The 27,099-nt window shown below is 37.8% G+C and overlaps 1 protein-coding gene across 4 annotated transcripts in view; it reads right to left on the bottom strand.

The window, feature by feature from the left end:
• Nucleotides 1-16,001: 16,001 nt before the first annotated feature.
• GRM5 (glutamate metabotropic receptor 5) overlaps nt 16,002-27,099 on the bottom strand; it is a 259,071-nt gene continuing 247,973 nt past the window's right edge. For 2 of the 4 annotated variants that reach the window (XM_009566394.2, XM_054053695.1), the window contains exon 12: nt 16,002-23,695. In XM_009566394.2, the coding sequence (XP_009564689.1) occupies nt 22,873-23,695 (823 nt within the window). In that variant the 3' untranslated portion in view covers nt 16,002-22,872. The remainder of the gene's footprint in view (nt 23,696-27,099) is intronic. The other 2 variants (XM_054053704.1, XM_054053714.1) reach the window with 1 other exon arrangement.

Raw genomic sequence — 27,099 nt, 5'->3', positions numbered from 1 at the left:
ATCCACATGGACCTTTGGAGACATTGAGTGTTATGATAATAAGGCAATGCCTTATTAAAAGTAGCATCATACGCAAGGCAATTGGTTCCAGATTTTAGGACATGCTCTTGATAGAAATAGATAAGGCTCCAAAGAGATCTCACATATTGTCAAGGATAGAAGGATTTGTCTGCTGTAAGAGTGAGGACAGTAACAGTCATTAGCTCAGAACAAGTTCACAGGACAAAGAACTGTTTTTAGACTGGGCCAAGAGCATCAGGATGTTAAATAGCATGATCCAGTTTATACATAATAGGAGTCAACAGGAAAGCAGAAGTAAAAATGGATCAATTAATGTCTCATTCTAGGAAAGAAGGAATGAATTAATGAACTTTTTTTTCTGGACTAATCAGCCTGAGGAGAGCACTTCCAGTAAGCCTGGAAGATCCCAAGGTTCATGCTGCACTGAAGAATAAGGATGCTACATTTTATGTTCTATGTTTACATTAAATAAGAATTTATTTCTGGATAGATGGTTCAGCTATCCAGAATATTAACACACACACCCCTCAAAAAAAATGATAAAAGGTAATTTTAGACTGGAGAAGATGTGACAAAGTAAAGGGCATGTAAAACACGAAGAGTATGTAGCTGTTAGTAAAAGAAACAAAGGGGACAAGCAATAAACATTGTTCCTTGGAATTCATAGGAGCTGAAATGGAGGCATACCATCAAGTGCCAAACTCAACTTCAGCTTATCTCCTTAATCAGCAAACTTTCAGTGTAACTAAAATGTTGGTGTGAGGGAGAAAAGTTGTAGTGAACTTGGTCAATATTTTAAGACAGTATGAAGCACGAAATTCAGAGATCAAACAAAAGTTAAAACTCCATGAACTGTCCTTGAGCTCACTCACATGCACAATTCCTTTAACTTGAAATGAAATTTGAAGGTCACATTAATGCACTTATTGTATTTAGTACTGAGTATGTAAACAGTGCAACACGGGCCAGGTTAGTTGCACTGGTGGGAAGACATTTCTCATACAGTATAAAAGAAGCAAGTGCTTGCCATGAGTAATGAAAGAAGTTCCATTAGATTTACTGTGAATAAAAGTCATATAGCATGTTGAGTTACATTAGCTTCCTAATTCTATGCAAATCTTTGACCAGGAATAGCTAGGTGACTATTCCTATTCCTGCGACTATCAAAGTCTTCGCATCTCATCTTTATTGCTGAGGTGGTTACTATAAACCTAGGAAGATCCTTACCTGGAGAAAATCCCAAGTGCTGGGATTTTTCTGGTAGTATTTTTACCATGAGAAAAGAAATGACACGTTACTGTAGGTTGTAGCTGACATCAGGAAAATGAAAGTATGCACAGCAAGGACAAGCATATCCCAGCCATCCTAATGTAGTGAGTCACAGAACCTGCCACTGAATTCAAACAATTGACCACCACATGAGAACATGAGCACAAGAGATTTTGTGCTAGGTACTCAAAATGCAACATGAAAATGGCATTGATAGTAAAGTGACAGAGGGCAGTGGCCACACAGATAGGGATGAAGAGACAGTGTTGACTCATCTCTTGGATTAGAAAACACAGACACTAGTACTGTGCTTGTTTGCTTCACACGATGGATGGTCCACTGCTATCAAGGAGAGCTGGAGTGCCTGTACACCAAGAATGACATCAAATAAAACCACAAAGCAATAGCAGCCATGTATATACTGTGAGATACACAGCAGGTGAAGCAGAAGCAAGTCAAGGCACTGAAGATGGGTATTTCTGTCTGAAGATAGATTTTCAGTTTCCTCAAACAAACAGAATATTGACCAAGAAGTAGTAGAAGACCAGGAGTTCAGCAAGACTAACACAGATCTGTTGGAAGGAAAAAGGCATGTAAGTGGGACTAACAGTGTAAATGAGGGACTCTGAATCTTAATAAGGTTTAGGAATCACAGTTAAGGCACATCTCTTGGGTAAGATATGTCTTAGTGACCCCTGACCTTAAGAATTCAGCTGGTGCTTGCACTACTAACAAATCAACCAAAATGTTAGAAGAGAAAAGACAATGATCTGTGTAATATTTGGAAAGAAGTAAACAGTTTAGAATGGGCAACAATCTGGAGGAAGCTCTAGAAAGTTTATACATGGCTTGAAAGAAATATTCAGTTGCATCACTTCTGTAAACAGTTCCTTTTACGAACTTCCTGTTAGTTTTACGAACACAATATCATGATATTATATAGCTTATCATATATGCAGCATTGAGACATTGCTTGTGATAAGTTTTGACTGAGCTATGCCCACTGTAGGTTTTCTATGAGATGCCCAATACTGCAAATCTTTAGCTAAAATAATAAATAGCTAATTCAGGAGAGTGTATCAGCTTGATCATATACTCCAGAACTTACACTCGGCAGGTTTCTGTAGAAAAGATGTACTGTGTTCATCTAATACTTGATACATCCTTCTTACTTTCATCATTCTGGCAATAAAAACATTTGTTGGCACAGTGTAGTGACTTCAAAAGTCTTCTGAGAGAAGGTCAGAAGGTCTGATTCATTCTCAGTTCAAGAAGTGGTAATTACTATGGACTTTATTTAGGCATTGATTACAGTTATAAGCTAGTGCATACTTGGAACAACATGCTGGTTTGCAGAATATGTTTTAGCCAAGCTCTCATCCTTTTTCACAGGAAGAAAATGTCTTGGTGGATGCAGAGAAGGACTAGAAAAACATCAACAAGTTCTCCAGAGCATCTTCCTAGACAGAGAAAGAAAATGCAAGTATGTGTGTCTACTTTTGCAGCATACAGGGCCTTTAAACAAGGGCCTTTTCAGGACAAGGAGGAATGGCCTCAAGCTCCACCAGGAGAGGTTCAGGCTGGATATCAGGAAAAATTTTTCACAGAAAGGGTCATTGGGCACTGGAACAGGCTGCCCACAGAGGTGGTTGAGTCACCTTCCCTGGAGGTGTTTAAAGGACGGGTGGATGAGGTGCTAAGGGGCATGGTTTAGGGATTGATAGGAATGGTTGGACTCGGTGATCCAGTGGGTCCTTTCCAACCTAGTGATTCTATGATATAAACCCTTTAGATCAAAGAAAGCTTACAATAGAAGCTGTCTCAGCTTGCACCTGACTTTCTCTATGCTAGCTTCCTCACAGGGATAATTTGTAACTTCATAGTGGCCATTTGGAGATTCGGAGGAAATTCTGGAGGAGAGGACAAGAGCAAGTTAATATTCTTCAGGAGGAAGAAGTTGCTCACAACCAAGGAGTACAGACACTTCCTTGCTCCAGGCCTCTTGAGTATTTCCATCAATGTTCAACCACCAGAAAAGAGGAGCCACAGTATTTCACACACAGTGAGAATGGCACCAAAAAAGATTCTCTGCTTTCATCAAGTCTAAAATAGAGGGTCCTGCAGAGAATCTACCTATGCCAAGTGTGCCTACACTGTGTATCTGTGCTGTGTTAAGTGAAGTATCTGTTAGTTATTCCATTAGATGTTTGATAAAAACTACAGTTACAACATCCTTTCGCCTACACACTAAGGAATGAGGTCACATTTTCTGTCAGTTGTTCCACAATCAGGATATGGGCTTATGATCTTTGTTTCTTATGTTGCTAGTTTCTCATCTTTATTTTTCATTTTGTAGTTGTATTATTACATACTTTTAAAATGAGAAATAAGTCTAAATCAAGAGAGACAAATCCTCATAGATACTCTGCAATTGAAATTTTTCAAAGAGACATTTTTGTTCTGTGAAAGAATTAATCTGTGCACAGTAGGATCCATCTGTGCAATTTATGGCCAGCTTACACTGCTATTTTAACTATTGGGTATTTCTAAGTATGGCTCGCTGTCAATTTTAGGTAGAAAAAAAAAGGAAAGAAAGCAAAAGAAACTTCATCAAAACCACGATTGGTACCAATGGTGCCAAAAGTGCCTTTTGGGCTGGGTATTTTGGTAGTGGTTCTCACGGTGAGTTTGCAAATGATCTTCTACCAGAGTAACAGATATAAACAGAGGCAAAAGTGAAAAATGAAAACATTTAGAGTGAATACAAGATGAAGTATTAAGCATGAGACTTTGGCTTTTTTGGAAATACTTCACTGTAGGAGATGATCCATTGAATAGCACTGGAAAACCAGCTCGCACAACACTGTAGTAATAATAGTAAGAACTTCATACTGATGTAAAAACAGAGAAGACAGAGGTGTGAATGAGAACATCCTTGGATTTAGTGCTGTCCACTTCACATTTTTTCATCATTTTGCTAAATATGATTTTTTTTCTTATTTTCACCAGGAATCAGTAAAAAGTCTAACTGACATGACTTTGTACAGCACATACTGAAAATAAGTCCCACTTCAAACTAAACAAGGCAACTGGTAAGACAATCTTGGGAACAAGATCACCGACTGTTACATCTTCTTGCCATTTTTTAAAGATTCAGTGGTGATATCAAGCTTTTATCACTTTGCCTTTCAGCAGTCAATCTCAAAAGATAAGATTTAATTGAAGGATTCATTTAACTTTGACAACATAAAAAAGTCACCCTCTATAGCAAGTTGCCTAAGTTCTTTCTAAGGGAAAGAAATAGACATTTCTGTCTCCATGCATAGTGGTGCACTAAGACAGAGGACTGAAGGAACTTGCTCAGAATTATTGAGTGACAGCCATGGATCATCTCTACCAATTGGAGGCTCCAGTGAAGCATTAGGCACAGCTCTCCTCTGCTTCACAATGAGTTAGCCAATATTTACAAATCACTTACAGTCATTGTAATTTTGTTCTGTTTTACTTGTTTAAATTTCCAACTCAAGTATATAAGAATCAATTAAACAGGACTACAGCCTAATTTTAACATATTCTAAGGCCCTTTCTTGCTGTGGAGTATGATAGACCCTGTGATTAAGAGATGTTTTCACTTTTCCAGTAGAGGACTAATACACAATACGTTTTAGTAGCAGAATGAGAGCAGATCTGATTCCTTGTTGTTAAAAATTTTTGATAATTACAGGCAGTTTTTCCAGGCAAACACATCTTCCAGTGTTTGCAAAAGGAACATTTTTTGAGGACTATTACTTCACCAGAACTCAAGTTCTGATAGTAGGGTAAGTTGTTTTAAAAATGACAATAGGTTCTCTTCCAATGATCAAGATATGAAAATATGAGAAAAAAGGTATAACTTGTAACACATCGAAAGTCAGAGCATATGATTAGCTAATCTATGGTTTTAAAGTGTTGCATTCTGTGTAAGGTTGCCTACAATGGTGACAAAATGGTAAAATAATAGCCATTATAGCTAATACAATTACATTTTCAAATATGTTGTTCTTTATGGGTATAATGCAATATATATAAAAGCCGTCTTTCTTGTTTTTGCTAGTGATATGTATAAGTGCTTTTACAAATATTTTCATCTTTTGAGTGTTTTCCAAACATCTTTCTAATGCTTTCTAAGGGAGGTAGATACATGATCATACCTTACTGGGAGATGGAGACAAGAAGCTTTAAAATTTAGGATTTTGAAGTTTCCTTGAAACTGGTATTTTTGTGCAGAGGATTCATTGTGTCACTTACTGTTGATTTTGTCATTAGAATGAATTTTATGAAGGTAGTGATTTATATGATGGGCCAGTGCTCGTTTAACTAGTCCTGCTAAAGCCAGGTCCTCTTGCATAACTTTTAACTAATAAAAGTCTCAAAAAATCAACGGCAGTGAACATCTCTCTTCTAAAGCATCAAGTTGGTATACTTTCATAACTGCCTCTTTTTTGTTACTCTTCTGTGGCTCCCAAAAAAGTGTCACTAGTGTTTCTTATTACGATTATGTTTGATTTATAGTCTCAGTGAAGCATATTTAACCCAGGAGAACACGCTCCTCATCCCTCTTCCTTTAATCTAAATCCTCAAGCACTTGCTTTCCCGATTCCCCTAACACCTTTTAATTACTTTCTAACAGTATATACTATGCAATGTATGACCACAAATTTTCAGTTTGTTTTTTGGTTATTTCATATTTCCTAATTTGCAAGCAAGGCATTAAATGAGTAAACACCGTCTGACATGTCTTCGCTAGATTTCCTCTCTCTGTGAATAATTTTGATGACTGTTGTGAAAATTGTTAGTTGCCTAGTAGCTGGAATGAACTGCATTCTGTTTAATGGTATGAGAAAAAAAATACCAGAACCAGAAATCTGCTACAGAAGTCTTCATGTTTAATGGAGAAAAACACCTCTCTCTGCTATTAAAAAAAAATAAAAAAAAAATTGTGCCATGACATAAGAAAACACTTCTCAGATGGAAGGTATTAATTTCAAGGTACTAGAAAAAAAGCTGTAAGTATTGAGACTTCAAGGAGGGTTGAGCCTCAGCTGGCATCCTTTGTTTATCAAAACCAGTGGAATTGCATACAGTACACATGATAGCTGCAGAAAAAACCCCTATCTTGTAGGTTAATATTTTATCATAATCAATAGATACCATACTTGAGCATTAAATTTAACAACTTTCCTGGCAGGTCCCCACTTAGTTTTCAGCATCTAAATAAAATATGTGTGGGAGCCGGCATGTTCTGCTTGGTTCACAAATTGCAGAGTGTTCCTCAAAGCTAGTAAAACCAGTATCTCTGTATCTAAAATAACAGGGACTGTGATGGGGTGTGCAGATTGCCTGAAGATGACATACTAACTTCAGTCAAACGAGCTCTTTCAGTTTCTCTGTTAGTTTTAATAGCCGTTATTATTAGAGGTCTGAGATCTACACGTGTTATTTGTCAAAACACAATTATTTTTTTTTCATGCTTTGAAGGTGAAAGTGATAGTACATGTGCAAAACAGCAGATGGAGGTAGTAAAATGTGAGATAATACATTGTCATTAATAAATTTATGCATTTCTGTTGTTCCAGGGGAAAATACTGATGTAGAGAAATCTTCAGCTGAAAAATCTGGGGTTGTTCATATTGTGCATATTTTTGGATTATTATGTTTAAAACTGAAAATACTGCAGGTTAGAGAACGGTTTGTCTCTTGATATCGTGTTTGCTGTTGTGGTTAGGAGAGGAGCTCTGTACTGATATTCAAGCATCTTGTTTTGTTACATGAAGGTGAATCTCCTTGAGATTCCCCTAACACCTTTGAATTACTTTCTAACAGCATATACTATGCAATATATAACCACAAATTTTCGGTTTGTGTTTTGATTACTTCATATTTCCTAATTTGCAAGCAAGGCATTATTTTCCATGTGGATGCAAAAAGGCAGGAAATTCCACAGTACATTCAAATCAGTTTTCAAAGCTGCTCAGGCATCAGCGTTTGTTGTGGCGAAGGGGAACCAGACCCCACTTTGTTTTAAAGAGCTAAGCTCCTGAGTCATGTGCCTGTAGTTCTTGGTACCATCAACTCTGCAGTGAGGTGTAGACAAGTCTGCCCCAGCCCAGCCCTAGCCCACCCAAGGCAGGTGTCGATACTAGATGAGCTGTGGCAATTAAAAACATTATATGAGCCGATGTCTAAGTGCTTACTAAGGTCACAGGTAGATCCTGTGGTACCTCTGGAGAACTGCTAACTGTCTCCAGGCTGGGTGGTTTAGAGCTTTCTCAGATACATCAATAAATTAACGCTGTGAGCAGCTTGGAGCCTTAGTGTTAAAGGCAGCCCTGCTTTGTGATAGTGGACATATCACTCCCCTGGTGTGAGCTTTCTGCTTCTCCTGACTTTCCTATTTAGGTTTTAGAATCTTTTCAGCCAAGCTGGCTTAAAAGAAATGAAAGCCAAGGTGGCTTTCACCAGGGTTGTTAGCAAAATTGAGCTCACTTCCTCCTCCATTACCCAGCTGGTGTAAATCAATACAGCTCTGGTGAATTCAGTGGTACTTTATTCCAGTCGTTCTAGTTACAAACTCAATCCAGTATTTCCTTGACAACAGTCGTGGATGAGAACAAAGGCTATCAACAAAACAGCATTTCATCCTGTATTTCTCCAGTGGATAAGGTTTCCTTCTCAAACTCCTTTTTTTTTTAATTTTATCTTTTTAAATTTTATTTAATTTCTTTGCCCTATTCTGTTGCACACTTAGTTATTCAGAGAACAGTGATGTAATCTGCTTTTGATACACTAGCCTTACTGCAGTTATTCCATGCTACCAGAGAGGTAAGCTAAACAGGTTCCAGTGGCACTTGCTACTTGATAACTTCAGAGGCTTAAGTAACAGTTTTAGACAAGAAGGAAAGAAAAGGCTCAAGCAAACAAGAAGGAAATAAAATGATGTTATGCAGGAGTACTTCTAATTCACTCTTAAAAATATCTGATATTTATCAGTGACTTTAATCATCAACTCTGAGGTGAATAATTTCAAGCACAATGCAAATAAAGGCCAGTGTACAAAATTATTAAAAGTTTGGGTTTCAAACACTGGATTGTGGAATATTTATGTGAGGCTCAAGAAGAGTAAATAAACAAATAAAGTTATGAATAAACAGTACATCTGCCAGGATGCAACTACGCATATTTATGTTTGCATTAAGACCAGAGTGTTTTTTCAGTTGTGAAAGGGTCATAGCACTATTTCCAGTACATGTGCAAAAAAATCCATTAAAAAAAAATATATTACCAGAGCACAGAAGAAGGACTAACATAAGAAATATATGCAGGAAGGAGTGGGTAAAAGGAGGTAAAAGAAGGAGGTAATAGCTGCTGATCATAAGTCAGCCTTTTAGTGGGGACTTAATGGTATTCATTCGTCAAGTTTAAATGTCCAGATCTAGAAATGAATATTGGAAAAAAAAAGAGCTGCTTGAGTGGGGCATTCAATGATAATTTTTAGCTGTCTCTGAGCAACCAAGGAGACCCAAAGTGTTACTGATTTATTGAGGTGAGGGAAGACAATATCCCTTAAGAGTGTTGTCTAGAATTTGAGATGAACTACGTTCTTTATTCTGCATAGAATTATTAGAGGATTTGGGGGAAATCACTTATTATATGTTGCCTCGTTATAGGCTTGATTCAAGGACAGAGAGGAGTTGCTGAAGCTAGGGATCATCTGAGCCAAGTAATAACGCATAAAAAGGAATTGAGCAGGTTGGAATGAAGTGTATGGCCTGAAAATTTCCTCATATTTATGGTTTTCTCTACTCCATAATGTATTGGGGGATTTGTTTCATTTTTCTACCTATTGGCTTATAATTTTTCATTTTTTCATCCTTATGAGGCACGTTAAAGGAAGAAATAATAAGATTTTCTCTGATGCAACAAGACAGTAAAATCCAGCTGACAGACAGCACCACTCTTGCTCCACCGAAGGGATTTCTGACAGTAGGAAGTAGGGCTGTGCTAGATAGAAATAAAAGCCCAGTGCTTTAGTAATGGTATTTAGAAATAAAACCCTTAGGAAGAGCTCGGTGAAGATATTTTTCCTTGCAGACTGTTTTTGCAAATACTTCAACCAAGTGGCAATTGATGAGAAGTGTAGAAATGGCAAAGCCATGATTCTAGCTGTAAGATTTATTGCACTGGATCAGCGCATTTGCCTGCAGAACACAGGCTGAATGAAGCTATGCTGAGGAAGTAGGATGGATGGCAGGGTTTCAGACCTGTTAAGCTGACCATTAAATGTTTTCTGTAACGGAGCAAGACTCTTGACTTTTTAAAAGTCATAGAGATAATTAGCTAAATCCCACTAAGTACAAGGTGGCTCACAGGGTAGAGTCAGCCTTAATTTATCCACCATGGACTGCCCTCAGTTTGCTGCACTGCATGAAAGTTATCACTGCCTTGTCTTCACTAGGATTTTGCTATGCTAACTAAATCAGTGCAAATCAAAGTTTTATTACAATTTTTAAAAGTGGAAACATAGCTAATGGAATTAGAAAGGCAGAAGTTACGTATCAGATTTTATTCATATATTTCCACCATGTATTGATCTCTTCTACAATGAACCAAAAATCTCTTCCTTTTAGAAGACTCATTAATTTGAAACTTAGTTCCTCTTTGTCAACTTATTTTTGACTTTCATCATGTTCAATGTTTAAAAACCGACAATTTTCTTTAATTAAGGGGAATACTAGGGAGAAGGGGATTTTGTTGTTTTGCATTTTTGATGGTTGCTGTGTACGACTCGGCTTTCTCTGTTACCATGTTTTGGTTGATGCGTAACAGAGCTTACATCTGCTTTAAGCTTGTGGCAAAAGTCATGCAAAAATTCTATAGCTTAAAGTTGTGAAGAATGTTTGAAAGAGTACATATTACCACACAGTTGCACTAGCCCACCACAGTTTGGGTGACCGAGACCAACTGACTTAGAGTAACTCTGTGTATCAAGGCCAATAACAAAGAGATCTCTCAAAGGAATGAACTAGACCCCATTATTCTTTCTTTCTTCAGGACTGAGACATATTTTTAGTAAGGCAAAAAATACAAAATAATACTAAAGCAATTAATTCAATTTTCCTTTTAAAATCAGTAGCGCTTTGCTATAAAGGATCCACTTTTTGTGCAACTCTGCTTCTCATGTAGCAATATTTATTATGAAAAATGGTTCAGAAATAATATGGATGCAATTAGTCACCAAACATACAAAACTCAATTATTATAGGTAGTATCAGAGTGACTTTGAATATCAGAAAGCCTCATATTGTCTGTAAAATCTAAATTGACAACGAACAAACGGAAAAGCTTGAAGAATGAAACCATGTCATACAAAATGTAATTACATTTGACCTATTCTGTGACATTTGCTTTGATGCGAGGGTGGAGGAAAAAAAACACTCTTATTTGCTTGTGTAGGTAAAATGTTTCACATGTCAATTGTTGTGCACTGTGAGCTGACACACTGCAGAAATACAGCATCAGAAGTACTCATCTGCTCTAAAAGGAAATGGTAAAAGGAAACAGGAAAACAAATATGATGAGCAATTAGATTTTTTTTACTGCTGTCTAATGTTAAAAAATCATAAATAAGTCAATTCTAGCATTTGCATAAATGGCATCTTTAGAAAATGCAAAATGCTGTGAGTACAGGCAGTACTATTGTTTGCTGAAGGCTGTGTAAAATACCACCTTGACCAGTCATGTGGCAAACTCCCTAACGCAAAAAGTATATATTTATTACCCCACCAGTGGGTATTGGGAATTAATGATGTGTTCTTAACCCAGATAAATAACTTCCCGGTGCCAGACTGTCATCGCTGAGGAGGAGCAGATTTAAATGTTGGACTCATAACTGGGGATTGATGTCCCACCAGCTGCAGGAAGAACTTCTTGGGGCTGGATTTCAACACTGATTCTGATCTCTTCCTCCCTTCCATGAAGGACAAAAAAGAGCTGAGACTTGGAATTTGTAAAATTCAGAAAGGTTTTTGTTCCACAGTGTTCATTGCCTTAAGGTTTGATCCAATTGTGCTGAGCTCTTAGTGTTCCACCGTGATTTTTCTCATAATTCAAGTTTGAGTAAGTCCTGAAACAGAGAACATGATTTTATGTCTAGTCTATCCTAGTATATTTAAGATGAATAGGAACATTTTCTGGCACTAAGTCTTCCTGCCATCATGTAGCCTTTGACTATCCTAGTGAACTTACTTTCCCAGAAAACTAGCTTTGTATCAAAGGTAATTGGTGCAGAATAAAACAGGGCATTAGTCAGGAGGAAGTCCAGCTCTGCTCAGGAGCTGTATTTCTATGAACTTGCAATCTGCAGAAAATTATCCCACTCCAGTTATTACTTACCAGGAGCAGTGCCCCTGCTGATGCATATGAGCTGTTATCAGCTCCAACACAATTGGGGTTAAAAATGAACTTCAGATTTACTCACTGCTTAAGTAATTCTATGGCTGAAGTCCCATTGGCTTAATTAAAACTGGGTTTTTTTTAGTGGGTTTTAGTTTAAGTAAAAAATAACCAGTACTGGCAGTACTAATGCAAAATTACCAAAGATTGGTTAAAATAACAAAAGTAAAAGGTTTTAGGAGATTTTCAATGAAATCCAGATACTCTGGGGTTTTTTTGCAGACAATTTTTTGAAGAAAATTCAAAGCCAAGAAATTATTGAAAAATATCAGATATAAAGGATGGGAAAACAAATACTAATTGTCAAAATCTGCACATTCTCTGACAAAATTTGCTATGGAAACATTTTAGAAAAAAGCAAATACAGCAAGTATTGCACTGCCAGTAACTCTGAACACACCCTCAGACTCCGATCTGTTACACAGTCACAAATTTTTCAGTGAAACTGTTCAGGATTGATATTTCTGTAATCTGAAAGGTTTTTTTTAACCTTGTTTGGTAAAATTTATGTGGTGGTGTGCTTCATTCAGCTGACTGCATGTTCCCTCTCAGCCAGTGCTTATCTCTCTCAATCTAGTTTGAAGACAACTGCTGTCAATGCAGTATGAGAGGATTGAACATCCCCTGTCAGTTATCATGTTGTGAATTTGTTGTCTGCTTGGAGTAATGAAAGGATAATGAAGGAATTAAAAACTCAGTATCCCATAGTCTGTCATCAGCAGTTAACCGAGGAATAATAGAGCAAAAGATAATTCCTATGTTTTAGTATAATCCATCATAGCAGAGTTGGCCTTTTCTATGCAGTCCCATATGTGGTTTTTTTTCCTTTTCTTTGGCACTCAGCCTGTTCTAAACAAAGCTATAAAGAATGTTTTGCTGCATTGTACAAGAACTATGCAGCTTTTGGACTTAATTCAACCTGTCACAGCCTGATGAGCTCCATTTTATTTCTGTGGGTATTTGCAACAGACCTGACTCTGTAGCTGTGTTCCAAGCCTCCAAGGGCTATTTGGAAGGCAGCTGGGATAGACTGTAAGTGGCATGAGCCAAGGCACTCTGTTATATTGCTTTAAGATGCAGCTTGGTGCAGCCTGCTGTTTGACTGAAATCTTTCTGACTTTTGGTGTTCATATATGGGTAATGTTTGCCAACCTTATCTTCCCAAAGAAGGGTGTGACAAGTCTTTGTGTTTTCAACTTTGCTGGGCTAAGTGGATACCAAATTTTCCTATGGCAATTATCTCATTGTCCAGCATCTTTCTGGTCAGGAAACAGCAAAGAAAAAGACTCAGAAGAGGAAATTGGATTAATTTATCTGGAAGGCATCTCATGTGGTTTGTAGCTTGGGGCAGGATTTCAGTATGATACTGGCATGGACGTCTAGTGTCCTAATTAAGATCATTACAGGATTTATCTCCTGTTCTTTAATACTCTCTCGTTCACAATCTGCTTCCATGGCAATGTGATACTAGTACTTTTGACCAGTCTACCTTCAAGTGGGGTTCCAGAATTGTGTTGACCTCTTTAGTTGCTTTCTAAATTCATATTCTTGTGATTACTGTTCTAGCAGTATATCAGGAAGCACTTCTAATACAGTTTTGAATTTTTGGTTTTGGCGTCCTTTCTTTTAATTGTTTTCTTATTTTATTTTTTGTCTTAGTCAATTTATCTCAATGTTCCATATGCTCCTTTTATTCTTCCTACATAGATACAGGACATCCCCTTTTCATATTTTGCCTCGATGTCACTTCATTTCTAAGCTTGTCATTGATGCCTTAGTTTGTGAACACTTTGAAGTGGGTTTTTTGTCCTCAGAAGCCAATCTTGTCCTCTCAGTCTTAGGCTGAGATTCTTTGGAGTTCATGTCCTCTTTGCAATCCTCCTCTCCAGATTTATTAGTGATGTTTCTATACAGTTTGTTAAATACAAGTATGAAGTGATTCTTAAATTGAGATTCAACCAACTTCCTTGTAGATTACAGACATGTTTAAGGGCATTCCTAACTGAAGCTCTGAATCACCCCAAATAGTGGCTCAGGCAGAGGGTGCTCAGCTGAGGAGACCCAGGTTCTGGGAATTGCTCTTATAAGAAACAAGCATCAGCCTGCAGTGTGTGCACCACATAAATCTCATGACGAACACACGAGCCTACTCTTTACCATATCCAACAAGCACAAATCTGAAGTCTTACTCTTTTAATATACATGTTAACATATATATGTTCACAACACATGTGAAAAAGCCCAGGCAACACTTACCAGTGAAGCATTTCATTTATTGTTCTTTGGGAAGAAGTTAAATGTGATAAATTGTGTGAAGGGAAGTTTTGAAACCCTGTTACAAATTCATAGCGAACAAGCATGCTGGTTGCTTTGTTTTAGCCTAAGAAAAATGACTAAAAGGTAAAACTTAGGATACAAGCAGACAAACAAGGCAAAACAGATGGTGGTTTCAAGCTGCACTTCCCTGAAAAAAATGTAAATAAATTACAAAGGCCTCTGTATTTCTGAAAGAAAACTAGCCTTAATTCTTTTGCAATAACAAAAGCCTCACAGTGGCTCGGTCTACAATAGGAAAACAAGCTATTTAACTGACAGAAAGACAGATTGCAGTTCTTAACATTCCAGCCTTACTCCTGAAGTCCATCCCTGCTGTGAGCAGAAGGAGGATTGGAAAAGGAAAGGAACACCCAGTCCATGTATTGGTTCGGGTAAGTAGGGCCTAGGGGAGCCATGAACTTGCGTATCTACGTTTGTGATGTTCTGCCTCCCTTAAGGCACTTTTTGCCTATTGCTGCTTCATGACATGGGCAGCTTAAAGAGGGTGAATGTGATCTGGATTTTTTTTTTAAACAAAACCTTCTATACTGAAAATAGGGGTTTTTTTTTTTTCAGTTGTTTTTCTCTTTTTCTTTTCTTAATAGGATCATAGTAGCACTGCCAGTAAGGCTTCTCTGGTATCAGATGGCATTTATGGACCATACATGAAAGAAAGATCATACTCCATACAGGCAGAGAAATTAGACACCAAACTTTCCAAGAAATAGAGCTTTTGCTTTTCTCACCACTAAGTGCTCTAATGTTTCTGTAGGCACATAATGGAATCTTATCCCTCTCATTTTATGTAAACATTAATTTGTGATTAAATCTGGGACAGAATTTGTTTACTGGGTTCTGAAGGTCATCATACTGTATTGATGATAGAAACGCAGAAGAAACACAGCTGAGAGGTGGTGATGAAGCATGGCATAAATTAATTTTTCCTGTAAATAAAAAAAAATTGATCCAGTGTTCTAGAGAATGCTTTAAAATGTATTCTGCTGTGAAGCATGCTGTGGAATATTGTTTTCAAAATCCTTATCTCCAAATTGTGATATAATTGCACTATTTCTTTTGCTAAAACATTTTTCACCTAGAGCAGTGTATTTCACTGAAAGGACTGCCATGGAATTCTGCACTGAAATCATTTACCTTGGGATGTGGACTTTTAGGTGGTTCAAAGACATGATGTGAATTGACTTGGGTTTTTTTTTGCTTTTCTGGAGATGGGGACTTTGCCTGACATTGCGTTATGAAATTATTCCCCTTAATTATTCTATAGCAAATTGAACAAATCAACAGTCCCTCTGGAGATGTGTTTAGAAAACAGTCTTTTATCTGAGGGCTGCAGTTCATGTTCCACTCTTAGCTGCACACAGCGAAATTATTCCAGACTTATGCCAGTCTAAATAAATCCAGATTTTGGAATGGGATGGAGAAGACGTATAAATAGAAAGTTGGGATTTTTTTTTTTTTTGGAGGAGATGTTATTTTGGTTTTGTTTGGGTTTTTTTCCATTTAGCAGGGAAAGCAAAACAAAATCTGTTGGCTGGAAACAATGTATCCAGACTTGAGGTAAGGTATTGGTTTCTGTAAGAATAATGCTTTGATATACAAGTTCTCAGTTGAACAGCTTTGTTTTCTGTTGTTCGAGAGTAGATTACTATACTATTTCCTCTTTGCCTAAAAATCCGTATATGTCTTGCCAATGAAATTGTGTTTGTTTCAAAAGAAAAGACGAAACTATACTAGAATAGTATGTAACTATTACTTATGGATGTAAAGTTAATCCTTTAAAGCAACAAAGAGAGAAAGGAAGATTGTCATTGAAGATTTTGTGTGTAGGCATGCTTGGTTTGCAGAAAAATGCATTGGAAAAATAGCTGTAAGTATTTCAGAGTAAAAAAGATCCAGTTTTCATTCATATCACAGGTTTTTTTAATACTGTTCAAAAAGTACCTGACTCTACATAAACACCAACTATAACATGATGTAGACAATCGAGAAACAAGCAAATGTATTTTTCAATGCTAAAATAAATTACATTTGTACAGGTAGAAAGCAAAATCAAAGCTGATAAAAATGTTAAATTTTATGAAAAATCATTTTCAATTCACATCAAAATAATGACTTTACATTCTCTATTTTTAATAGTATAAGCAGCAACAACATAAAAAGAACAAACGCTCACAGAATGTTTGAAACCAGTTGTTCATAAGTTATTAGCAAATTAATAAAAAATGATTACAAGCACTTGTAGCCCACACAAATCTTTTAGAATTGGCACCGTCTCTCTAAAACATCTATATTCTATATAGATTTCTAGTTACAAATACCACCAGCTGCTGCCATATAATCCTATTAGTACAGTTAATATACATAGTATATTTGTTCCCATTTGGCAGATTGGAGTGACTTAATGATTATTGTTTGTTTATACTGTCATTACTCAGATGATACAAAAACAGGCATATACACCAATTCATCACCTAGTTGAATTTTTTACTTACCTTTATGCTTCACTGGTCTGTATATTTTTTTTTTTCCTTTTCACAGTATAAAATTGTAAGTGGCAATTGCAGAGATTTGAACAGAGGCTATAATAATAAACTGCAGCAAAATAAGAGAATCATAATTCAGCTGATGTCTTTAATGCATGCAGTTGCAGTGAAACAGGAAACAGATGAATGATTTTCTTGTACATGGAGAATATTGACTTCCTTTTATGAGATTCATGAAACTGCCAGAAAACCGTGACCTGTTTCTTATTTTCGGACATGTTCTCTCACATCCCTTAGCACATTTGGTCAAACTACAGTTTTCTCATTGGGATACATACTAGAGTAGAAATGATAAAGAAGAATGGTGAGAAAGTACTATTCACTAAGCCTAGCATGTTGCTTCAAGAATAAACCTAATAAAATATATCTGCTGATTGATTTAAAAGAAAGTGGGAAGAAACTCCTGTCATTATTGTTCTCTGCTGAAGCAAATAGTTAAGTTCTAGTCTTGATTGGCCACTATCAAACTTCAATTTTCCTTACATGGATATTAATTTGGAGTTATTCCCTTGACCTCAATAAAATAAGGGCCAGTGCCAGTAAAGGACTTAAACAATTAAAATATGCAGTGTAATGCCTATTTTTTTTATAGTATTTGTCTCTAGGGTGTAGTCTAGAACCCTTTGTTAAATGTCTATCCTTACTGTGAAGTTTGCGAGAATACTTAGGTGCCCAGGAAAGCAATGCAACAAGGAAAGAGATGTCTGAGATTACTCTACTTGAGCCAGTATGGAAATGCAGTGTGCAGAATTTTAATTGGGGCCCATTTCTGGATATGGCTGTACATTTTGTTTCAAAAGTGGGTCCCTCTGCGACAGATGTCTGGAGGAAACTGAAATGAGTCCCTTGTTTTTTTAAACCTCATAGAAGTGGGATCTCGTTTCATTCCTTCACCTATCCAAGAAGACTCAGATTCCTCCTTTCAATGGAGAGTCTGAGAACTCCCGGTGGAAGACGACATGGTTGCAGACACAAAGATAAGGAAGGGGAGGCCATCCTCTCTTGTCATTAAAGTACTTCTCACAGAAGTATTTAGGGGAGTTTGAGCGAATACATAGCACAGAAAAAAAATGTTGTCTCCACATCTTTGTATACTCACCTGGTCCCGAGATTTTCAAAGTATTTTATATTAAACGATAATATAGCATCCCTAATTATATCAAGCGTATGTCCTATCAGGGTGCAGAGTAACTGTTCTTTTTCTTCTCTGGAACTCTTGAATTTGTTCCGGTCTTGTGAAGTTAGCTTAATGAGATGAGCAGAGGGTGCCCCTACGCAGAGTCATTCGAGCAGTTTCCAGCAAAGAGGAAGATTTCAATCAACTCTGGCAATGGCTGGGTCTGAATTTAGGTCTTTCACCTTCTGCCTTACTGTTCTAACCTCAAGGTCAGTACAAAAACAGTGACATAACCAGACCCACAGCCTTAAAAGAAAAGATAATTTCTGCTCCATTTAGTAGGGAGTATCATCCTGCTGGCCTGTGTGCCGTGTGCTCTGTGTAGTCACTTTATGGGACGTACAGGGATATAGCCGAGAAACTACAGCTTTCTGGATCCCTGATGTATTTTAGCATGAGTTAAGTGCAAAGATCCTTAGATGTATCAAGATCAGGGGAGTTCTGAGCATTTGCAGACATATAGTGCTAGATGCCCGAGTGAGGTGGCAGTTGAATAGTGCATTTAAAGCTGGGGTTTAAATTCTGATTAAATCCTAACTTTAGGCACCAAAGTCCCTTTTTTTGAGTCAGCCCTGACACTGGTTTCCAATACAGTAAAGTAGTCATGGTCCTAAGCATAGTGCTCTAATTTCTCTAGGGACACAAAATTTTCTGCATGTTGTCTGTTGCCATGTTTTTTTTAACTCTCACCTCATAAATGAAGTATTAAACAGAACAGCAAAGTTACACACTTTCCTGTATAGAATTTACACCCTCAGCTAGGCTGTCTTTCAGTTTGGTCTTTGTCTCTCTTAAGAAAACATCCACATGTGATTTCTGCTATCATCCAGATTCTGAATCATGGATTAGCCTTCCCATTGTCTCTCTTTGGGGATCTTATTCTCCTAGTTTGATCACAAAGTTTTCATTTTGCAGACAGAGCAACTGAACAAATATCCAAGCAAGCTAGCGTTTTTTTTGGGTTTTTTTCTGCTTTGCCTTTAAAACTTTTAACAGTTATTTTTTAATTAGCATTTAACTTTTATTTCTTTTTTTTTGTAGCTAGAAATCAGTGGAAGAAGCCAATACCTGGTGATCAACCAGTCTGCTATGAGAGATCAGCAAGTGCTTTGCGGAACATGGTCTAAAAATCTCTGGCCTAAGGTATCTGTATGAGTCTAGGCACCAAATGTTCAGATACAAGTATGAGGAAGCACATTTCCAAAGTCATACAATTATTCTTCAGAGCCAATTAAAAAATACAGTTCTTCAGTATTGCTAACACTTCTTCCAACTGGCCTGCCAGAGTGATTCACTTTATTTCAAAAGTAAAGATTGCAGAGTTGGTTACACCTTTCCTCTTCAGGGCTGGCCTCAAGCACAAAAGTAACAAGTGATTTTTTGAGGTCCCTGTGGTCAAGAACAACAATATTTTCACCTCCTTTAATTCCCTTTCTGGCAGCAACACTAAATTGGAAGGCAATTTCAAGCCTTTCAGTTGGTACTTGCACATTCTTTGCTTAGATTGAAAAGTGTTCATGATTGTAACCTTTGCTTTTATGGCTGAAAAATCCTGCCTTTATATCTTAATGTCCTAAACAGAGGCTAGCATAGAAACAGCATAATGAAATCATGATGTCCATCATTCATAATTCTCTTTTTTCTTGCATCAATCCCACTGGCAAAGTACTATTCAGTCTTACAAATCTCCTACTGAGCTCGTTTGAATTACAACTATAGTCACTGCATATTTTTTATCTTCTTCCCACAACACTTTTCCTCTCTTCAATAAAATCCAAAGATATCATACAAAGTGACACTGGTGCATTCCAGCCTATACAATTAACATGTTTTCTGCCGTCTTTCAGTGCTGGTAAGGCTGACCTGTCTTTCGTTAAAGATAGACCAAAGGGAAGTACACTCTCAGCAGAGTCCATCGTTGGTTCCTTATGCAGTTAAAAGTTCTGCTGTTGCTAATGGATATACAAAAGACAGTGTGACTCCTCCTAAAGTGAGAGTGAGCAAAAATGTTTAAAAGTTGGGTTGTGTAACATTAGGGTTTTAGACTCTTGTATTATGGTGTTAGACTGAGGGCTATGTGTGAGTGTGTGCGCGAGCACACTCATGCACTTGTATTATCATCTTGGCAATATACACAAAAGTTGTCAAAAAGCTCTGAGCGAAAGCTATGGCCAGGATTGTGCAGAACTGCTGTTTGGGAGCAGAAGAGGTATATTTATGCTAAGTCACAGTTTGACAGTTTTATTTCTCACTTCTTTTTACTAATTTTATTTTGAAAAAAGTTTTTTTATGTCTGTATAATCCTGATGTCCACTGTTGATAAATCTGTACTACAGTGAAGCCCACAGATTATAGCAAGAATATATTAAGTGTTCACGATCATAGGAAAAGACTATGGAAATGGGAACCTGAAAGGCTAGGTAAAAATCAAAATGGAAATGTTCTAGTAAGAACATTGGTCAACAGGTAAAGTATAAGAGAATAGATAGTAATAGAATCCCATTGAAATTCACATTCACTATCTCAGTACGCTCTGTATATTTCAAAGCAATATTGCACTGATGGGAAACATATATTATCATACAAGTCTTCCATGAACAATATTTAAATGGTCTAGATCCCCTAAATGAGAATGTTTGTGTCGCAGACTGCTTGGACATGCTCTTCCCTTAAATTTAAAGTGTATCCTTTGAAAGAAGTTTTCTCCTAAAGACACGGGTAGCTAGGGAATGATGAGACATGCAGGTACTCGGAACCAATAGAGCAAAACCGCATTCTCGTCTAGAAATCATACAGCTGCACAGAACTGAGACCGTGCTAATCAGCTGTGCAAGGAGGCAAGAAATACATATAAGCAATGAGGACCTAAAGTCATGATTTGGTGTATTTACCTACCTTCTGGAGTAGAGACGCTTTGTGACCTACTGGTTCATGCTGTAGGCGTAGCTAGTAAGGAAATTGTACCTGACAAAGTAAACATGCCCACATACTACTGTTGATAACACTGCCTTGTGCATGATGTAAGTAGTCACGAGAGTATCTGTATGAGGTGCTAGCCTGGATTCAGTCATCTATTCTTTTTTCTTTAATGTTGTTGAGCAGTAAATTGCAGTGCAGCACATAATACTGAAAGGAATAGAAGATGCTCCTCGTTAAAGTATGCGAATGTGCTTTCATCTCGTTTGTTGGTTTGTTTGATCAAATATTAATATTATTTTAGATATGGGGGAGAAAAAAAGGGGTATGATTTTTGATTACAAAATATTTGTTGTCTTTGAAGAAATAAAATCTAAGGGTTTTGAAAATGAAACATAGCAGCCTTATTTCAAGGCTTCCTTCCATGAGGCTGTATAAGGCTAAATCAACTCAGCTTTGAATTGAAGTACATCGCTCACCACTTCAAACTATCTTTAAATAAAATAAAGCAAATCCATAAAAGTTTGGCACCTGAGGACAGCTATGTCATGAAGGAGAGAGCCAATACAGTGTGCGTTTAGGGCCTGACCTGCAAGTTCTATGTTACTATACCTATCAAAAATTGTTTAGCTTCTATTCAAAATTTAAAACTTTTCCCTGCCTGTATTACAAAAGTGCTGTGACAGTATGAAGTGCACTCAATTGTACTACCTTCATATAGGAAAAAAAATATGAGGAATCCCCTCACTTCTTCTGTGAGTTGCTAAGAAACAAAGAAAGACTTTCTTGTTTCATATCTTATTAGGCCTTCTCTGTTTTATCCTTTAATCCGTATTGCTTTGAAAGTATTTTTCTTTTTTTTTTTTTTTTTTGTCACAGTTCATAGCTGCAAGGCATCACAGCTAAATAAAGTTAAAATTCTTGCTCATGAAAGATTAGTTAAGTCACCTCTAAGTAGTTTTTGACGGGGGTGGGGGGTGGGGTTGGTGTTTCCCTATATATGAATTATGATTATGACAACCTTTCCACTGACAAGATTCATCATAATCCAGATTGGTCTGCTAGAATTCTGTTATTCAGAGCATGGAGAAAATCCTTATGGTGTTTACCTGTTACTTACAAGCAAAGACTATGGGACCCCAAATAAGTATTTTATCTGGTAATGTTAGCATAAGAACGTCCATAGAAATGTGTTAATTTCGGTAGGGAGTGCCACTACAATATAGCTTTGTAGTGCTGCTAGAAAGAGAATATTCACCTCAACAACTTGCCCTGATAAGGGAATTACAAAACAGTGCTCCAGAAAATATTTTTTGCTACTTCATTATTAGTTGGCAACATGGTGAAATAGTCAGGAAGTCTTCCTTGGATTGTTGCTGTGAAGGTGAATCCAATGTTAACAATTCAAATTTTTGATATTGATAGAAGAGGATTTCATAAACAAATGTGTAGGTTGAGAAGTCACTTGTAAAGCCCTCGATATTGCAGTCACTCACTGCAAAGCCTCAGCTTAGTGTTATCCACGTGTAACGTATCACGGACACTATATGCTTCAGCAAAAAGTTTGGTAGTTATTGAACATACATTACTGCTTTTTGAGATCTTCATAGAAAAAAAAAAGAAAGCTTGACAGGTTGGTCCCAGATTTGAGTCTGTTAGAAAATGTACATTCAACGTTTGGTCTTCTATTCTTGATAAAAGATCAAGGTTCACTTCTGGGTAAGGAATCGAAGTAAACAAACAAACCATTGTACAGTTGTTTACAATCTAGTTTCCCCCCACCCCATATATTGTACACACGGTTCATTGTAATACTAAAGCAAAGCACTTGGTATGTAACTGATTCGACAGACTCCTTATAAGCCCTCAAAAATAGATTCAGTGTTTCTGAAAAGCCCATGTTTTTTTAAGGCCACAATAATCTGCCAAGAGTCATTTTGTCTTTATAATTAACCCGATGTTTCCACTTCTCAAGTCATTCCTCTTCTTCCTCTCTGTTTTTCGCAAGATGACCCAATGCCTCTCACTCTGTCTGCATCAACACTGGAGATCTTGAAGGCCTGGCTGTCCTCTCACTACTTGCTTGTAGTCATTGAGATCCAACGTTGTCTTGAACTACATTCACAGTGAAGAAGAACTTTGAGTTAAATCTCTGATGAGGAGTGTGTCATACTTGGGGGAGGATGGGATACAGAGAGCTGATTCGGAAACTGGAGAGCTGGGAGATGCACTTCCGGAATCAATGGAGTCTCTAAAAGGAGAAGGAGGAGTTAAAGCTACCAACTCCTCGAGGTCTTGCTTGGCTGATGGGGTCTCTGAAGTGCCTTCTTTAACGCTGCCATTTGAAGGTTTCCTGGCTGACTGCGAAGCACCATTGACTTCAATGGCAGGAAGCGGTTGGATCTCTGCAAGTGTGGTCATTGTTGTAGGGAGCTGGATTTCCCGTGGGATCAGATATGACGAGCAGAGAGGAGTGGCCACCATTGTCCCTGGAGTGGTTGTTGAAAGCATCATAGAGTTCAGCTCACTGATATTGGCTGTAAAGCGAGTAACCACACTACTGATCTGCTCCATGAGGGAGCCTTGAGAGGAGCTACTTCGCTGAGGAGGCTCTGACTGGAAAGTAGGGGCATCATCTTCTGTTCTGCTAACCGATGCAGTTCTGTGGCTCAAGGTGCTGATAGGTGAGGGAGTCTGTGGTCGATACTGAGCTGGGTATTGCTCTTCTGCTTCTGAAACGTCGTAAAGCGTTTTGGCACTGGACTCAGGAAATGTAGCGCTGCTACTATGTCGGCTACTATCTGTGCTTTTAGAAAAAGGCTTGATCACTGCAGTTTGATTGGGGTTCTCTTTTTTGTTGATGTGGATCGACAATCGCTGCCAAAGGTGTGCTCCTCTGCTACTTTTCTCATTTTGAGCCCAGGAAACTGATTTCCCATTAGAGCTGTAAACAGAAATGAGATAAGATCATAACTTTCACAAAAGTTAAAAATATAATCACTATACTTATACCATGGGTATCTGGTATTCCAGAGCTTATGTTAATCATACAGTTGACTGTGATTTTATCTATGTCTATATCTATCTATTGAAATATATATGTTTCTCTATCTCTATCTCTATCTCTATCTCTATCTCTATCTCTATCTCTATCTCTATCTCTATCTCTATCTCTATCTCTATCATCTCTATCTCTATCTCTAACTCCATCTCCATCTCTATATCTTTATCTTTATCTTTATCTATCTTTATCTTTATCTTTATCTTTATCTTTATCTTTATCTTTATCTTTATCTTTATCTTTATCTTTATCTTTATCTTCATCTTTATCTAATCTATTATTTTTACCTATATGATATAGGGAAACAAGCAGGGTGTGCGTGCTCATTTACAGGCCATTTGTGCGTCCAGCCGTGACCTACTCTGTGCTGGTTCATGGCCTCTGTTTCTGTTCCTGCGACATAGGCAGTGTCCATCCTGGGGGAGGGAGCATCTTGATGGTTTCCCTTCTATTGAATTGGCATATGGAAAGGGGATTTTGGGACTGAGGGATGCATGGAGGAATGAGGAAAAAATAAATAATTCAAGGGAATGGATGAGAAACCTGGAATGACTAGGTTGCAGGGGGCTAGTATATAGGCTGGCCTAGAAGCACTCAGTGGTAAGGAGCTTGATGTAGAAGGATGACCATGGAATCCTGGTATGGTGCACAGAGCGTGGACTGGGAGATAAAGAAGTATAGTTGGTCATGGGTGGGGAAAAAACCCAACCTGTTTATATCCCAGAACTTGGAAGTACTAGAGCAATACTCAGAAAGGGCTATACTCATTGTGAGTGGAGAGATGTTTCTAATGGGTCACCTCTGGTTCATCAAGATACTTGGTAAGTTATTCACCACTAGCTTAAATAAATAATTTTTAATTGTAACTCAGAGAATAAAACAGCCCAGAGAATAAAACTATATTCCTAGTAGGAAAAAAAAGTTGGACAAGCTATGCAAGCAGCTCCTCATGGTGGCCTGAGTTTGGAAACAGCAATAAATATTTTGCTCTGCTCTCCTGAAAAATGACTTCTCTAAGATTAATTCCTCTTCAGATGCCATTGTACCCCTGCTCTTTATCAGTTACTTATTTTTCTCCTCTTGCTACCTAAGCAAAGGCAGCTGTGTCACTTATGAACACGCAGTATAAAACCACTCCTTTCTTTTTCCATCTTCCTTAGGCTGATGATCTGGTGTTTATACGTGCGTTAACCTAGAGTTCTTGGGATTAAGAAAGATCATTAGAAATATTTCTTAGCTGAAACAGACAATGACTCTGAAATGATGTTAACAGGAAAAACATACAAATAATAGTCTCCACATACAAATAAGCATGATTTATTCATAAAATACAACAGAACTTTAAATAATTCACTTCGGTTTCCAAAATAATTGCTACAACCATTTAAGATTTTTGGAAAGACAACTGCATTGGAGATCCTGGCTGAATATCACATTTTTTTTGTTAGCTTGCTTGCTTTTTCAGCCTGAAATAGATATACTCACACGTATTAGCCTGCAGTGTAACAGACTACAAGACACACAGTTTACCAAACAGATGTGACATTATACTAGCCTTCATGTGGAGGCTTGCCATGCACTGAGTTTAATAGCTCTTCCAGACATCTGAAAAAAAATTTTGCGCTAAGTGTAAACAAGACTTGGGTTCACATCCATGATTACATTACGTGGAATTACAATGGATCATGTAACACAACTTATGCCACCAACTTTCCCCTTCAAAAACAGCATGACAGAATCCAGCAGATGAACACAACATAAACCAGTGGGTATTTTAAGGGAGGCTAGGCTAGGAGATGATCTGTATGAGTATCTAAAGGCTCACCCCTTTGCTGCAGTGATCACCAGGATCGCTGCAGTGATCATCTGGATATTATATGGGTCTTGGAAGCTAACTGTTATGTGCATACCCCCAAAATGCCAGGTCCCATTCCTTGCTGTTCAGACAGTCCCTTCCTTTTGTTGTACCTCAATCAAAGCGAGTAGGAAAAGAAAAATCTAACCTGTAGCACTGATCACTTTTACTCTTTGCATCTTTGTGGATATGATTCTGAGTTGAACAGGAGCTGGTACTAATGCTTCACAGAGGAAAACCGTTGCCTCTGAAGACTGCATGCTCCTCTCACTGTAATACAAACTCTGTGGGTGTTGAGAACTGTTTGAGAGCCCTGGCTCTTTGGTCATGCTGAGTCCTGAGCTGAGTTCTGTGCCAGCTGCAGGAGCAGGATTTAGATCCTTTGAGAGATGAAATCTTGCCTCTAGTTCTGGTATGCTGACCATGAGGCCTCTTTCCAGCTTCTGCTGAGCTTGAGCTGGACCAGGAGGCTAGATGAGCCAGCTCTTGTAACTTTGATCTGGTAGAGAGGGCTTATGCCCAGTCATGGACGTCCTACCTGGTGGGTTCTCTTAACTCCTGATGAGTTCAGAACTCAGAGGTGTCTGTGATAGACCTGCCTGACAAAGAGGTGAAATAAATGCCATTATCATGAAGGATTAGCCAATATAAAATAGAAACGCACTGCTAAAGAAAGAAATGTGTTCTAGCACCACTGCCAACTTCAGGCACTGGCTTAGTACAGATGTTCGAACCCTATGACTTTAAGTGTGTACATGAACACTAAAAGCATGTAGATATTTTCAGTTGGCAGAAGGTTGGATTGCAAGAGATTGTGAGTGGAAAACACCAGTCCCTCCCTGGTCACTGTTAAGTAGTGAGTTATTGAGGAGGGAATGTGATAGGAGGCCGAGGAGCCTGGAGAAAAGAAACGAATGAAATCTGAGGATGTGCCCGGCCCTTGCAAGGACAGCTGACGTTTGAATCTTCAATGGCACTGCTGTCACCAGTGGCCCTAAATCCCAATTTGGTTTTGGGTCAGTCTCGGCTGATGCACTCGTTCGCTGCCTTTGCACTGTGCCCAAGAGTAATCGAGCTGTATGTGCTGCTGTCATGGAGATCCTGGCGATCTAAAGGAGACTCAGTGGCTGCTTGATGTAAATTTTGTGTAAACATATTGCAAATTCCTTGATGTGAAGAACTGAATAGAAATCAATCAGCAATTTATCAGTAAGAAATCAGATCAATAGATAAAATTCCTGTAGTTTGTCCAACAATAATTGAAATTGTTATCTCACAAATCCACTTCATCGTGCTGCATCTGCTTACTGAAAAGTTGACACTGGAGTAAGGTGTGCAATTGTTTATCATCTCTATGGAAGGAGTACCAGTTGTTTTCATAAATTGCTATGAAGCTTTGTTATGGGTAAATTCCAGTGAAAGTACTCTAAGG

This window comes from Cuculus canorus, chromosome 1 (assembly GCF_017976375.1).
Source record: "Cuculus canorus isolate bCucCan1 chromosome 1, bCucCan1.pri, whole genome shotgun sequence".
In the NCBI taxonomy this organism is placed as follows: domain Eukaryota; kingdom Metazoa; phylum Chordata; class Aves; order Cuculiformes; family Cuculidae; genus Cuculus; species Cuculus canorus.
This window is presented reverse-complemented; position numbering and strand designations above follow the sequence as displayed.